This window comes from Hemitrygon akajei, chromosome 5, assembly GCF_048418815.1.
Source record: "Hemitrygon akajei chromosome 5, sHemAka1.3, whole genome shotgun sequence".
NCBI classification, from domain to species: Eukaryota; Metazoa; Chordata; class Chondrichthyes; order Myliobatiformes; family Dasyatidae; genus Hemitrygon; species Hemitrygon akajei.
In genome coordinates, this window is record NC_133128.1 from 52,775,448 (window position 1) to 52,790,739 (window position 15,292).

Genomic DNA, 15,292 nt, shown 5'->3' on the forward strand with positions numbered 1-15,292 from the left:
AACTCACCTTAGGCTGCAGGAGAAACCAATCCTCAACTTGTTTTTCAATGTCCCAGGAATCAAATGGTATTTCCACTTCACCCAGGAAGCTGTTCCGTCCAAACCTGTCATAGTGCCAGACAGAGACTTGTAGAGTCCTTGTCTCCAGTTGTGTGTGATTAATTACATACTATAAAAAGATAATTTACAGATATTAGTTAAGGGACATAGTCATTGTGAAATGTTCTGAAATTCTACCATTACAAACCAAATAAAATCCAGAAATCTATCAGAAAATATCCTCAAGCTTCCATTAAAAATATTTTGCTTGAACTGATTATTTCATTTTGTAAGTATTGCATGTTATCATTCGATTATAGTGTAAGACTTTCATGAAAATGAGTTGAAAGTTCGATTTATATCCCACAAATTTACTTGATGTGATGTTTCTTTTTTATTGAACAATGTTAGTGCTGAATGCCCTCAGTAGTACAAAAAGAAAAATCTAAACACATCTTTGCCACAATTGAGCTATTAGAACAAATTATTATTTTCTTAAAGATAAGCATCCTATTAAACAGATTAAAAAATAATAGATATTGGATCTCAAGAGGCTCCAAGGCCCACTTAGTATGTTGCATATGGATGTTTCCTGAATTACGCCAGCTGTATTTGGGAAGCGATGTTGAAAACAGGTGATTACTACTCCACCCACAACTTATTTACACATGCAAAAGTTCTGTAACTTATTCCAATTATGAACCATAATTCAGCATTTACCAATAAGGTGGAGTAGGCAATCACTATGCTCATCATCCACCCTATTAGGCATCAGTTATCTCCTTTATGCCTGTTAAACAGATGCCACCTCCATGTCCAGTTTCCCGAAAAACAAACATTCTCAACAAGCTAAAATAAACAATTGCTTAAGAAGACAAGTGACAAAGAAAATACAGAAGAGGTTCAAAATAACAAGTTGTGAATTAAAAGACCACAAGTCATAGGAGCAGAATTAGGCCATTAGGCCCATTGAGCCAGCTGCTCTAACTGATCATGGCTGAACCATTTTCCTCTCAACCCATTTTCCCACCTTCTTCCTGTAACCTTTATGGTCTGACTTACCATGAATCTATCAACCTCTGCTTTCAATACACCCAGTGACCTGGCCTCAACAGCTACCCATGGCAACACATTCCACAGATTCAGAACCCTATGGCTAAAGGAATTCTTCCTAATACCATAAAGGGCTATGGGTAACCCTAGGTAATTTCTAAAGTACATGTTCAGCACAGAATTGTGGGCCGAAGGGCCTGCATTGTGTTGTGGATTTTCTATGTAATCTCCATTCTAAATGGATGCCCCTCTATTCTGAGGCATTCAGTATAGGAAATACCCTCTCCACATCCACTCTACCTAGGCCTTTCAACATTCAATAGGTTTCAAAGTGTTTCCCCCATCATTCTTCTAAATTCCAGCAGAGACATCAAACAACTCTCATAAACCTTTCATTCCCAGAATAATTTATATGATTCTCTTTTGAACCTACTCCAGTAGCAGCACATTCTTTCTTAAATAATGGGCCCAAAACTGTTCAAACACACCAGTGAAGCCTGAGCAGTGCCTTATAAAGCCTCAGCATTACATTCTTGTTTTTATATTCTAGCCCTCTTGAATGAATGCTAACATTACATTTGCCTTCCTCATCAGCGACTCAACCTGCAACTTAACCTTTAGAGAATCCTGCATGAAGACTCCCAAGTCCCTCTGCACCTCAGATTTTTGGATTTTCTCCCCGCTTAGAAACTAGTCTATGCTTTTATTCCTTTTACCGAAGTACCTGACATCCACTTCCCAACACTGCATTCCCTCTGTCACTTCTTTGTCCGTTATTCTTATCCAAGTCCTTCTCCAGTCTCCCTGCTTCCTTAACACTACCTGCCCCTCCACCTACCTTTGTATCATCCACAAACTTGGCCACAAAGCCATCAATTCTATCATCTAAATTATTGACATAACAACATAAAAAGCAGTCCCAAAACTGATCTCTGTGGAACACCACTAGTCACCGGCAGCCAACCAGAAAGGCTCCCTTTATTCCCACTTTTTGCCTCCTACTAATCAGCCAATGCTCTATCCATGCTAGTATCTTTCCTGTAATACCATGGGCTCTTATCTTTCTGAGCAGCCTCATATGCAGCACCTTGCCAAAGGCCTTTTGAAAATCCAAGTGCAGTACACAAAATCCACCAATTCTCCTCTGTCTATTCTGTTTGTTATATCCTCAAAGAATTCCACAGAATTCTCACACAAGAGTTTCCTTTAAGGAAAGCGTGCTGATTATGGCCTATTTTATCATGTGCCTCCAAGTACCCTGAAACCACATCCTCAACAATTGACTCTTAACATCTTCCCAGTCAAGCGATCAGGCTAAATGGTTTATAATTTACTTTCTTCTGTTTCCCTCCCTTCTTGGAGAGTGGAGTGACATTTGCAATTTTCTACTCCTCCAAACCAAGGCAGAATTTGGCAATTCCTGAAAGATCATTTTTTAATGCCTCCACAATCTCTTCAGCTACCACTTTCAAAACACTTGGGTGCAGTCCATCTGGTCAAGACGACTTCTCTAAATTCACTCCTTTCAGCTTCCCAAGCACCTTTTTCCTAGTGATAGCAACTGCACTCACTTCTGCCCCAACACTCCTGAACTTCTAGCATACTGCTAGTGTCTTCCAAGCAAAATACTTATCCAGTTCACCCGAAATAAATAATTGAATTAAATTTCTATAATTTAGCAAAAGAGAATGAGCATTTCCATAATGTAGTTGGTTAATGATTTGATTATTTATGAAATAGAAAGACAAACCCTTAAAGTTTCATTGAAAACTGGATTTGTGGTGTTGGATTTGAGCTTGGTCTTGCGTTTGCTTTGACGAGATTTGTCTGGGAGGAGGTACATCTTCACGTAGCTGGAGGTAAAATAAAAATCAGCTCTGAGAAACAATTAAACTATTTGAAGTGAATTTATCAAAAAGCACTGTGCAATTCCACAAGTTTATAAATAGTTATGAAAAAGAATAGAACTGGTCCTCAAGTCAGAGAGACATGTAATGAGGAGACTTTAGGACTAGCATGTACCTGGTAGAGTAAGAGCAAGGCTGGCAGGATTAGGGATCCTGGTTCATAAAGGATATTGTGATTCTGGTCAGGAAAAAGACAGCACATTTAAGTATAGTCAGCAGAAATTAAATGAATCTCTTGGAGAAGAATTGATGTAGGAATACACTTAAAGAGGGAAATCAGAAGGAGGAAGAAAAAGAGAACATAGGATAGCTTTGGCAGATAAGATAAAGCAGGATAGTAAGAGATTCTGTAAGTAGATTAAGAGCAAAAGAGCAACTGGGAAAAGAATTACCGTAAGTATCAATATGATTGTGGAGTTACAGGAGATGGGTATGGTCTCAACAGTATTTATCATGGAGAAAGGTTATAGAATTTAGGGAATTCAAGGATGAGAATTGTGCTGTATTGAAACACATCCCTTTGCAGAAGAGGTCTTAAAGCACAAGGGTGGATAAATGTCCAGGCTTGACCAAATCAGAGATATACAGCATAGAAAGACTCTTCTGCCCAACTTGTCTATAGCAATTACGATGTCATCAGAGCTGACCATATTTGCCTGGGTTTAGCCCCAATCACTCAAAACCTTTTCTATCCATATAACTGTCTGAATATCTTTGATATCATCATTAGCCATGGATGAAGTACCAGAAGAATGTAGAGTACCTAATGTTATGCCTTTATTTAGAGCTGCAAGGACAAACTAAGAACTGTGGCTGCTGAGTCTAACATTAGTAGTTGGGAAGTTAACTGGTGATGCTGAGGGGCAGGATCTATCTGCATTGGACAAGCCAAGGACTGATGGAAAGTCAACATGGCTTTGAGCCTGGAATTTTCATCTCATGATTTAATTATTTTTTAAAGGGGGAGACCCAAGAGGATTAAATGATGACAGGGCAATAGAGCATGTCTATGTGGACTTTACCAATGCTTTTGACAAAGCCCTGCATGCATGCGTGCAAAGAGTCATGCATGCATGCAGGTATGGTAATAGAGGCACAAGAGTCTCAGCCTGAAATGTTGACTTTACATTTCCCTCCATTGATGCTGACTGACCTGCTGAGCTCCTCCAGCATTTCTGTGTGTGTGGCTGTGGTAATAGGGGGATGTTTTTCGAATTGGAGGCAGGTGACCAGTGTTGTGCTGCAGGATCAATGTCGAGTCCACTGTTGTTTGTCATCCAAATGAATGATTTAGTGAGGAAGGGATCCAGGATTACAAAAAGATCTGAACTGAGGAAGTGCATCAAGGAATGGCAGGGTGCTAGAGAGTGCTGTAGAGCAGAGAAATACGGGAGTGTCGTTGCAGAGTTCCCTGAAAGTGGCAACAAGCAGACAGGGTGCTGAAGGTGGTGTTTGCCTTCATCAGATGGGCCATTGAGCACAAGAGTTGAGACATCATGACAAGACACATTTGGAACGATTGTAAACAGTTCTGGTTGCCTAGCTTTAGTAAGAATGTCCTGAAGCTGGTAAGGTTCCAGAAAAGACCTAAAAAGATGTTATCAGGATTGGAGAGCCTAAGTCATAAACAGAGACTAGGTAGAATGGGGCTTTTTTCCCCTGGAGGTTAGGAAGCAGAGGGGTGACTTTGAGGAGATTTATAAGAATATGAGAGACCTACGTAAGCTGAATAGCCACAGTCTTTTTCCAGGGTAGCGGAGACAAAGCTTAAAGGAGCCTAAATTTAAAGGGGACCTGAGGGGCAATGATCTCCACCCTACACATTTGACAGGGTGTATGGGATGAGTTGCCAGAGGAAAAAGTACATGGGTAAGAAAAGACCTGAGTCAAATCCACACATGGGACTAGCTTAGTCTGGCACTTTGAGAGAAAAAGATTGGGCCAAAGGGCTTGTTTCTGTGCTGTAGAGTCAGACAGTTAAAACAATACTGAAGAGCTATCGTGATTTGGAACAGTTTGACCCAAACACCTTGTGATACTTTTATTTTAATTTGAAAACCAGGCTATTTCTTCACATAAAAAGGATATTATTACTTACGGATCAGTTCTCTGTTTCTTCTCATCAGCAATAGCTAAATTGCGACATTCTTTCACAGAAATGCTCAATGCTCCACTTCGGTAGCTGTAATTGATTCCAAGGAGAATTTCCCCACTGATATTTACATTGCCATAATCTCCAGTTTCACTGTAGACACTCATCATGCTATTTAAACTGGTCTAAAACAAACAATTAGTGTCAACAGGTGATGTATTGAGGGGGTTTGAAGTTTAATTAGCATGTTCCTTAACATTTAGACATGGCAAGAATGAGGTAGAACATCAAATACATCTCATTATTATAAATGTAATGTATATGATTCATTCATAACTCCTTTATAAGGATATCCCTTGTTACAAAAAACTCTAAAAGAATCATACTATTGAATTGTTAATATATCTATAATATGATAAAGGCATGGGTATACAGGTTATAAACCTTAAACACTTAAGAAAATGAGCAACCTTTTAATTTTTAATGTAACTATATAAGAAAGTATCCACTACAATAGTTTATGACGATCTAGAGGTCAACAATAAGATTAACCAATGAGGTAAAATTAATGTTTTAGTTTACTGCATACTAATGCTTATTGCCTGTGAACTAGAACTACTACATTAAGCCCTTGGCTAAATTTTCAATGTATTTCCAAAAATCGTGCGGCTGAATTGTGGATATGACAAATAAACTTGCCGAAAAGTACCATTTTAATAACTAGGGTAATTCACAAAAGAGGAACAGTTGGCATGTTTTATTTGGAAGATAGATTAAACTACAAACACTTAAAAATGATGCCATTAAATCACCCCTCGGTGCACTGGAGTCCCTTTCTCCATTCCAGGAGCATAATTAGTCTGTGGCATGTGGGCCCTGTTGTTAGATTGTGTGTGGGGAGGGGGGCAGGGGTGGGGGGGTGGGATGGTTAGGAATGGATGGGAAGATAATAAGCTCTGCAAATGATCAAAGGGGGTGTCAGAAATCATAGAAAAAGCATCAAATTGGAAAGTTAGATGCTGCGTCTATTGTCTTAGATGTCCAATATTGGGAATGCTCCAAAATAACCATTAAGGTAGTGCACAATTTATCATTTATCAACTAAATAGAATTTAGTTGCAGTAAATTTACTAAATCAAAAAATACTATCCAGAATGGTTCATAACTGAAGTTATTAAACAAGTCAAGCAGGTTTTAGAATTTCTTAAATAAACTTGGATTAACAGGTGAATGTTCAATTTAACCGCCTGAGTCATATTACATGGCCCAACTGATTTTTACTCCATTAATTTCACCATTGAGCAGATGATCTATCAGTATACTGTAGGTGTAATGATTATTCACCTTTCATACACATTGATTTCATCTGTATAAAGCTTCAAGCCACTTAGGAATTTAGAAGCACAAAGCATAGCTTTTGACTTTTGTAGCTTTCTTTTGTGGTTGTCTAAAATTTATTGACATTTTTGGCCTTTCTCTTTGTTCGCAGGGTATTATTTTCTTGTCTAGACTTGAAAGCTTTACCATGATCATTCAAAAAGATTTCATAAATGTTCAATTGCAGTGTGAAGATTTGTTTTTCTCCTCACTTGCAAGGCTCCCGTCCAGTGTTTAATATAAAAAAAACTATTCTAATAAGTTAACATAAAACAAACTCAATCTTCTGATTTAGAGGTTAATTTTGAGCTCTCCTTTAGACCTGAAGGTAATCAGCATGCAAACGAAGTGATGAAGAAATTAGTTATTTGATTCAGCTTTGGGCTCACTGTTGTTTTCATATTGCGTCTGTCCTACATTTGGGGTGTAGGAAGGATGTACAAAGAAATGTAAAGATAAACACTTCCTCTTAAGGAAGAAAGTTATTTGCCTCCTGTGTGGCAAAGAGTGAGTGATTACTGGTTGGAAAGATCTTAACAAAGGGAAACTAAGTAGTTATAAAGTAATTCCAAACACAACTGGAATTCTAAAATGAATAGCAAATTCAATACTTACCTTGATAAAATAGAAGCTAACTTGCTTTAAGTAGCATTTACTATGCCAACAGTTCATAATGGTATCAGTCCACAGGCTTATAAAGATTCATTTCTCCACTTCAAAGAAAATCAGTTGTTCGCTAACCTAACAAAGTTTGGTCTAACATCAAAGTTTAGCAGTCAAAGAACATCAAAGTTACTCTACTCTGCTCAAGGAATATTTTAAATGCATACACTTTCACAAAATTATTAATTGGTACAAAAAGGCATGATTTAATATTGACCCATTCTTGACTGAAAACTGTTAAGTGATTCAATGAGATAAATATTTATTAGCAAAACTGTGCTATAATACCATTTACTATAGACTGTTCAGTCTTTGGCTATCTTTCATTGAAAATTCAGGGCTGTCCTAATCTTTGAAATAGTGCAAATAGTCAAATAAATGGCACATTTAATTGCTGTACGGTTCTAAAAAAATGACCAACAGTATCTGACATTTAAAGAATGAACTGTTTTGGTTCATAGGTGATAGGTTTAATCTTTTCTACCTGTAAATGTGTTGCCTTGGATATAAACATTTTGAAAGATTGTATTTCCTAAAAAGTAAGTCATTATGTTTAAAGGTATAATTGTAAAAGAAAATGGTAAGAAACAGATGACCCAGTTAACCTGAAAGCAAAGCAACTTACGGTGTCTGCATCGTGATCAGGTACATTAAGGAATGTCCACTTCTTGTCAGAGCTTGACTGGGAAAGCGTTACAGCATGTGGCAATAATTGAAGAAAAATACAAAGACATTGCAGAGTGATAGTAAGCAAACAGCTTGGCAGTAAAACGAAGGACACCACTGAAAGTCAATTTGCATAAGGACAAGATTTTCAACATTAATATATTTGAAAAGTTATTTGGAATAGAAGGGATTCAGTCACATTTCAAAAGTGCAGTTTCTTGTGAAAAGGAAAGGTTTTCTAAAGCAGCATATTAAAGATGCTAACATGACGTCTAAAATGAAATCAAAATGACCCATCTTTCTTCTCTTTAAATGTATTCTGAATAGCCCATTAATACTTAACCAATTTACAGTATAAATTAAGAGTTAAATTTGAGAAGGCAAAGCACTAATAACACAACCAAGGGAAAAGTGTTTTGGTAATCATTGATAAGGATTTGTTTTGATAATCATTAGCACATCAGTAGTAGCCACTTGGTTTCTCAGTCTCCTTCTACCAAAAAATACAGACTATGAAATTTCCGATAATTGTTTTAACCTTCTAGCATATATATTTTAATTTAGAATATCTATTTTTATAAACTATTTTTGATGCTGTTTGGGTTTGTTGTACTCCGTTCACTAACGTGATCTGTATCCAGAGCAGTGATGTAATCCAGCTCATTAATTTTTCATTACATAGTTACGATTGCGTGCAGATTAGAAATCTGTGTTTAGAAGACATCAGTATAGTGCATTTATTTAAAAGGCCAATACTGGGAAGCATTTAATGTCATTTCAGGCACAAGTAAAAACATTAAGAACTCTACTGCAGGAGAGTTAAGCACAAAGTAAAGAACCTACTCCAATTTCCAAACTAAGATGTGTGAGTCTAGTGCAGCCAAAGTACAAACAGTTTTGTGCTGAATGAGAATTGCTTTGGAACTGATCAAATACATGGTCTTAACAGGGGAGACCCTCCCTTTACCATCTGAACGGTTAGTATATCTGAACCATGTTCTAGGACATTAGTGGGCACTATTTAAATCATTAGAGTGATCAACCTACCATAACAATGACTTTATCATTATTAAAGATTAACACAGTAATCTATTGTGAATAGTAAGATTCAATTGATATCACAGACATTAGTTTCAAACTTACTACAGAAAGCCCACTTCCCAGACTGTTTCTCTCATTGTTTGGGCGATACATAGAGACCAAATCATCAATGTCTTCTTCATCAAAGTCATCTTCGTCAAGGTAATCCTGTAAGTCATGTCATATAGTGAATATAGGAAAATTGCTTTTGATATGACTTTCTGTTTGCAATAAGATGATATGAATTTAAGTTTGTTAGTTAATATTATATGAGAGCAGGGCCAAAAAGTGTGACAATCCATTTTGGATTTTCCCATTTAAGGTGGTACATTTGTCTCCCCTGACACAGCCCAATGCAAAATCCTGGTACGAGTAAACAGTGCACTGATGATAGGTGTTCAGAAGCTCGAGCTACTATAGCTGTCATTGTGCCAGAAATAATAGTCAAGGCTAAAGAAGAACACAGTATCATTTTGCTATTTTCTTTTCATTTGTTAGATTACCAGAAGTTACTTAGGGTAACCTACAAGAAATTTCATACTTGGTAATAATTAGTTAGTAAGGAAAATCATTGACTTTAACCAATATCTATGGAGTTTGCTGTTGAAGTAGTAAGTGCAATAATTTTACCTGGCAGTCATTGATCTAAGCAATCTTAACATTTAAGCGAATGCTAACGTTTGCATTGAGTCACATACATAACCAATCCCTGTTAAATTGTTGCATTGATTTTAATTCAGATTGGAACAGTGGCTGGTAATGTTTTTCACATTCATGAGATGAGAGTTTAAGAATATTAAAGAAAATTGTAGCTCACTCAGCATAAACAGGAGGCTAAATGGGCTTCAGGTGTTCTGACAGACAGCAAGGAGAACAATTTTCCTAACTCTGACCTGATTATTAGCTGGATGCCTGGATAGTTCAGGTGCATCCTTAAGATGGCTGAGCACATCACATAATTAACTGCCCATGGTGAATTCAAGCTAAATGTCCGCTCTTTGATGCAGGCTTATGAAGATGTCAAAGTAACTCGTAAATTCTAATGAGTAAGAGAACATTTAAAAGTACACGACGAATAAATATGAGTAGCATGTGAGCACACATTCATTTTAGGGAACTGCATCTTCAAATTCTGAATCTAGTTCCACCTCTTGTATGCATGGTGGTGTCATAACAGAAAAATACTACAACAGAGTTAGAAACATTGCTGTATTGTTGTAGCATAAGATTTCAAAGTGTTTGTACAATTGAAACCCACTTCTAGAAGCAAAATTCTGCCAAACAGATCTACACTATGAGGTTCAGCCATGTACTGGTGATTTACTTTGGGAACCCAAGCCAGTGCTTATTGAGCTGCTTCAAATAGACCTGGACTATAGACTTTGCCCCTGATAATATGTCATGTAGCATTCTCTCATAATGTATAAAGTTAAAAATATCAAGATACACTAACTTGGTATCTTCATGATTAGAAGGAACAAAAATAGTCAAAAATTACACATGGACAAAGGAAGCACCACTGTCATAAAGAGTCAGCAGGAAAGTCTTATCATTTCTACAATTAGCTGTTCAAGTCACTTTAAAAACAATTGAGTATAATGAGGAATTTGGTTACTCCAGATAGGAAATTATACCAGTATGTAAAGAAGTTTTAAGTGAAACTGTTTTTTGATTGATAATAGGATATCAAGGGAATTAAAATGGTGCATCCCAGAAGTCGTGATATTCCCAGGTGCCAATAGTTTTAGTTCCATGGTTTCTAAATTAAGATTTTTTTGAAAGTCAATTATTTTATTCTATAGAAAAACTATCTTGCAGTAATCATGAGGTTATAAGACATTTGTACATGAATGAGTAATCTGTTCAACTGACCGTGGCTTCATTGAGACCTCTAGGGACGGATTTACATCTGAGGCTGATTGAGTCCTCCATCCCGGATGCACAGGATCCACTCAAGTCCAACTCAGATCTGCTTCGATCTGTCCCAAAGCAATCATAATATTAATAGGTAAATCATGATTGTCCTGACTGTCAACTCCCTTTCCCCCACAGTCTTATACAGTTATGCCAAAAAAAGCGCTCATATCTGACAGTATTCGCTTTATGCAGAATCTGTAAGTCAGTACAGGTATATACGTTGATTCTTTTACATACATGTTTCTCAGGATGTCTGTAACAGTTTCCTGCACCAAATCATTGTGGCTCTGCAGACGAGTTAAGTTGCAGGTTTTTGCAATTACTTTGGCCAGACTAGAAAAGCTGTTTTAAAAGCTTTTCTATGTATGTGTGTTCTAAATTGGATCAACTGGCATTTGGATGAAGTTAGGTCTTCAGTCTTTCCCAGGCCATGGCTAGGTTGATCATGTTGCAAGACTGTTCTCAAGTAAAGGAAATACTTGTGGTAAGTGTGTGATTACTGTTAAACTTCCAATTATTCTTGCATTTCTCCCAAAGTCCTGTCTGTATCGCTTGTGAAACTGGAGTTAATTTTCTGAATATACACTAATAGAGTAGTATTTTGTTTAATGACAAGTTTAAATGCACCGCTTGTAATCATTAACATGTGGGCTTGAGTGGTTAGGGCTATCTTTAGTAACATTGGCTGGAAGTCAATGTTCCAAGTCATGTGGGAGCTGGTTGAATCGAATAATTTATTCTGGCTGGAGGTCTGCGACCAGTGGTATTCTGCAGAGATCCATACTGGGACCTCTGCTGTGCATGTTTTATATAAATGATCTGGAGTTAGTAAATTTGCAGATAATATGAAAATTGGTGGTGGTGAGGCAGATAGTGCAGGACTGGAAAATGGATATAGATCAATTGTAGATATGGGTGGAAAGATAGCAGATGAAGTTTAACCCGACCAAACGTGAAGGATTGAACTTTGAGAGACAACATGTAAAGAGACAGTACACTGTTAATGGCAAGAGCCTTAACAGTGTTGATATGTAGAGGGATCTTGGAGACCATGTCATGGCTTCCTGAAAGTGTTTGCACAGGTTGATAGAGTGGTAAAGATGACATATAGCATGCTTGCTTTCATTAGTCAAAGAATTGAGTTCAAGAGTCAGGATGTTATGTTGCAGTTTTATGAAATTTTAGCTGGGCTGGATCTGGAGTATTTCATTCAGTTATGGCTGTCTCATTATGGGAAGGACGTCCAGGATTTGGAGAGAATGCAGAAGAGGTTTACCAGGATTGCTGTGTAGACTAAAGGGTATGTGCTACAAGGAGAGCTTGGACTGCAGCACCTACTATGGGTTATTGTACTTTTTTAAAATTAGTTTTTTTATACATTTTCTACATCGCTACAGATAAAAAAAACCCCAGATCGAAATGAAGAACATTAATATAGTGCAAAAATAAACATACAATAATAATATAATACAAAAGAAGATAATTGAGAAAGCACCCAAATTGAAGATATGTAAAATTAGTATCCTCCCCAAACCCCGCAACAAAAAAGAACTCCAGACCAACCACAACACAATCTAGAGAGTATACATCAGGACATTCAAACCCCCAAAACTGTAAATACACTTAGCAACAGAAGAGATTAATGCCTACTACCAACAAAAAAGGAGCTGAAAGCAAGGGACCGAAAAAAAAACCTTAGTTAAGAGGAAGGTTATGAAAATACTCAATAAAAGGTCCCCAGACCTTATGGAACTTTGTATCCGAATTAAGAACTGAATAATGAATTTTTTCAAGGTCTAAGCAGGACATAATATCATTAAGCCATTGAGCATGCGTGGGCAGGGCAACATCCCTCCATCTAAGGAGGATTAAACGTCTAGCCAGGAGAGAAGCAAAAGATAATATCCGACACTTAGTCGAACTCAGATGTAATTCTGTCTCACCCAAAAAACCGAACAAAGCAATTAAAGGGTTAGGTTCTAGGTGGTGATTCAGAATACAAGATAACATTATGAAGACGTCTTTCCAAAATTTCTCCAAGCTAGGACAAAACCAGTACATATGAATGAGAGAGGCCTCGCCCCTTTTGCATTTATCACAGAGAGGGCTAATGTTAGGGTAAAATCGGGATAGTTTAGATTTAGACATATGGACTCTATGAACAATCTTAAACTGTAAAAGGCAATGGCGAGCGCAAAGAGAGGTTGAATTAACCGATTTGAGAATCGAATCCCAAGTCTCATCAGATAAGGAGATATTTAAATCATGCTCCCAAGCCATTCTAATTTTATCCACAGGGTAAGGATGCTAATTTATCACAAATAAATGATATTAAATCTTTACCTAGTGGATTAATAGAAAGAAAGAAATCCATAACATTTTTCTCAGGCATTTCAGGGAAGTTAGGAATTAAAGGATTAATAAAGTGTCTAATTTGGAGATATCTAAAAAAATGAGCATTGGGCAGATTGAACTTAGCAGAGAGCTGTTGAAAAGATGCGAAGCGATTATCAATAAAAAGATCTTCAAAATGTCTAATGCCCTTCCTATACCAATCATGGAATGCTGAATCATACGTAGTAGGTAAAAAAAGGTGATTATGTAAGATAGAGCTAGAAAAGGAAAAACCATGGAAACCATAAAACTTCCTAAACTGAGCCCATATATGCAAAGTGTGTCTAACAAGAGGATTAACAATTAATCTGGACAAACTACTAGGGAGTACAGAGCCAAGAAGTGCAGAGATAGATAAATCTTTAGTGGAACTCAACTCCATTGCCACCCAATTAGGGCACTCGGGTTGGCCATGGAAAAAAGACCAAAAGGTAGCACAACGTATATTGGCTGCCCAATAATATAAACGAAAGTTAGGTAGAGCCATGCCACCCTCTTTTTTAGATTTTTGGAGATAAACTTTATTAATTCTAGAGCGCTTATTCTTCCACAGATATGACAAAATAATAGTCTAAGGCATCAAAAAAAAGATTTAGGAATAAAAATTGGGATTGATTGAAATAAATATAAAAGTTTAGGGAGAACATACATTTTAACAACATTGATACGACCTACCAAAGACATAGATAGAGGTGACCATTGTAACAGACTCTGTTTTATAGTATATGAAAGATTGGCAAAATTTTCACGAAAGAGATCTTTAAACTTCCTTGTGACTGTAATACCATTGTAACAGACTCTGTTTTATAGTATATGAAAGATTATTGTACTTTTTAAACATTTTTTAAGATCGCAAGACCCTGCTGGATATTAAGAATTTAAGTAGTCCTGACCTATCCCATCCGCGAGTTGCTGGTTGGTAGAGAAACTGAACCCGGTGCAGATCACGCTGAAGCATTAGAGTCATCGGTGCGCGAAGGCGGTGTGCTGTCCAACAGCCAGAGAAGGCTCAGTCACTTCTTTTGTGATCACAAAACTCTGTTGGACATTGTTAACGTGGGATGTTGCAAGACCGTTTCACTGACTTAATGGCGGACTGAAGGGGCAGGTGGCGCACAGCCTCAGTTGTAGCAAGGACTCGGCCTCAAGCTGCTGTGTCTCCTCTTCACAGCCACCAGGAGATGGGTGTCAGAGCGTGGAGTCGCTACTGCCCTGCGTTCACTTGGCAGAAGACAAGCTGCATTGTGTGTGACTGCAGACTTCTGCAACATTCGTCGACTCAGGGTCTTGGACTATATTTCTTTCGTGTGTCGCTGTGTTTTACTGATACCTAATATGTGCTATATGTGCCTTGTGCTGTGTGTGACTGTCGATTCTGCCTTGCACCTCGGCCCCAAAGTAATACTGCTTTGTTTGGCTGATTTCATGGATATTCACATTGGCTGAATAACAATTAAACTTCACTTTGACAAACTTGTCTTCTCTGGAGTGGAGAGATATGATAGAGGTGTATAATATTATGAGATACATAGATAGAGGAGACGGCCAGTATCTTTTTCCCTGGGTTGAAATGTCTAATACTACAGGCATGCTTTCAAGGTCAGAGGGAGTAAATTCAAGAGAGATGAGCAGGGCAAATACGGTGGGGATATTCATTAGACTCTTAGAAAGGCAATTGAATGTGCAGGAAACAGAGGATATAGATGTTGTGTAGGGATTCGTTTTGTTGGGTACTTAACTAATAATTTAACTAGTTCGGCATAATATTATGTTCCTGTGCTGTACTGCTCTGTTTTATATTTTAGTGTTGTGGGTAAGGTTACAGTCTGTTTACAATCATTGTACTTCCTAGGTAAAGTAGTGAAGAAGAGTAACATTGCTTTGAGAAGAAGAAGAGGCATTTTGTTATACTGTGGGTAGAAAATGAAGCTAGTATGTAAAGATAATTCTGTCTTCAGTGAAACTATTTCCTGGAAAATATGTTAGAGCAGCTTTCTGGAAATAAGTACTGTCCTGACAGTTAAAAATATCACAAGTAATTGATCTAAAAGAATATAACCATGACGCAGACCAGTATGGTTAACACTGCACTTAACTCCTTTCC

At 37.4% G+C, this 15,292-nt stretch overlaps 1 protein-coding gene across 3 annotated transcripts in view; it reads right to left on the minus strand.

Moving 5' to 3' along the window:
• Nucleotides 1-15,292, minus strand: part of sytl5 (synaptotagmin-like 5) — a 190,344-nt gene that overhangs the window by 13,359 nt on the left and 161,693 nt on the right. For 2 of the 3 annotated variants that reach the window (XM_073045563.1, XM_073045564.1), the window contains exons 9-14: nucleotides 10,750-10,856; nucleotides 8,941-9,045; nucleotides 7,757-7,813; nucleotides 5,098-5,276; nucleotides 2,843-2,945; nucleotides 8-169 (exon numbers count right to left, since the gene is read on the minus strand). In XM_073045563.1, the coding sequence (XP_072901664.1) occupies nucleotides 8-169; nucleotides 2,843-2,945; nucleotides 5,098-5,276; nucleotides 7,757-7,813; nucleotides 8,941-9,045; nucleotides 10,750-10,856 (713 nt within the window). The remainder of the gene's footprint in view (nucleotides 1-7; nucleotides 170-2,842; nucleotides 2,946-5,097; nucleotides 5,277-7,756; nucleotides 7,814-8,940; nucleotides 9,046-10,749; nucleotides 10,857-15,292) is intronic. The other variant, XM_073045565.1, reaches the window with a different exon arrangement.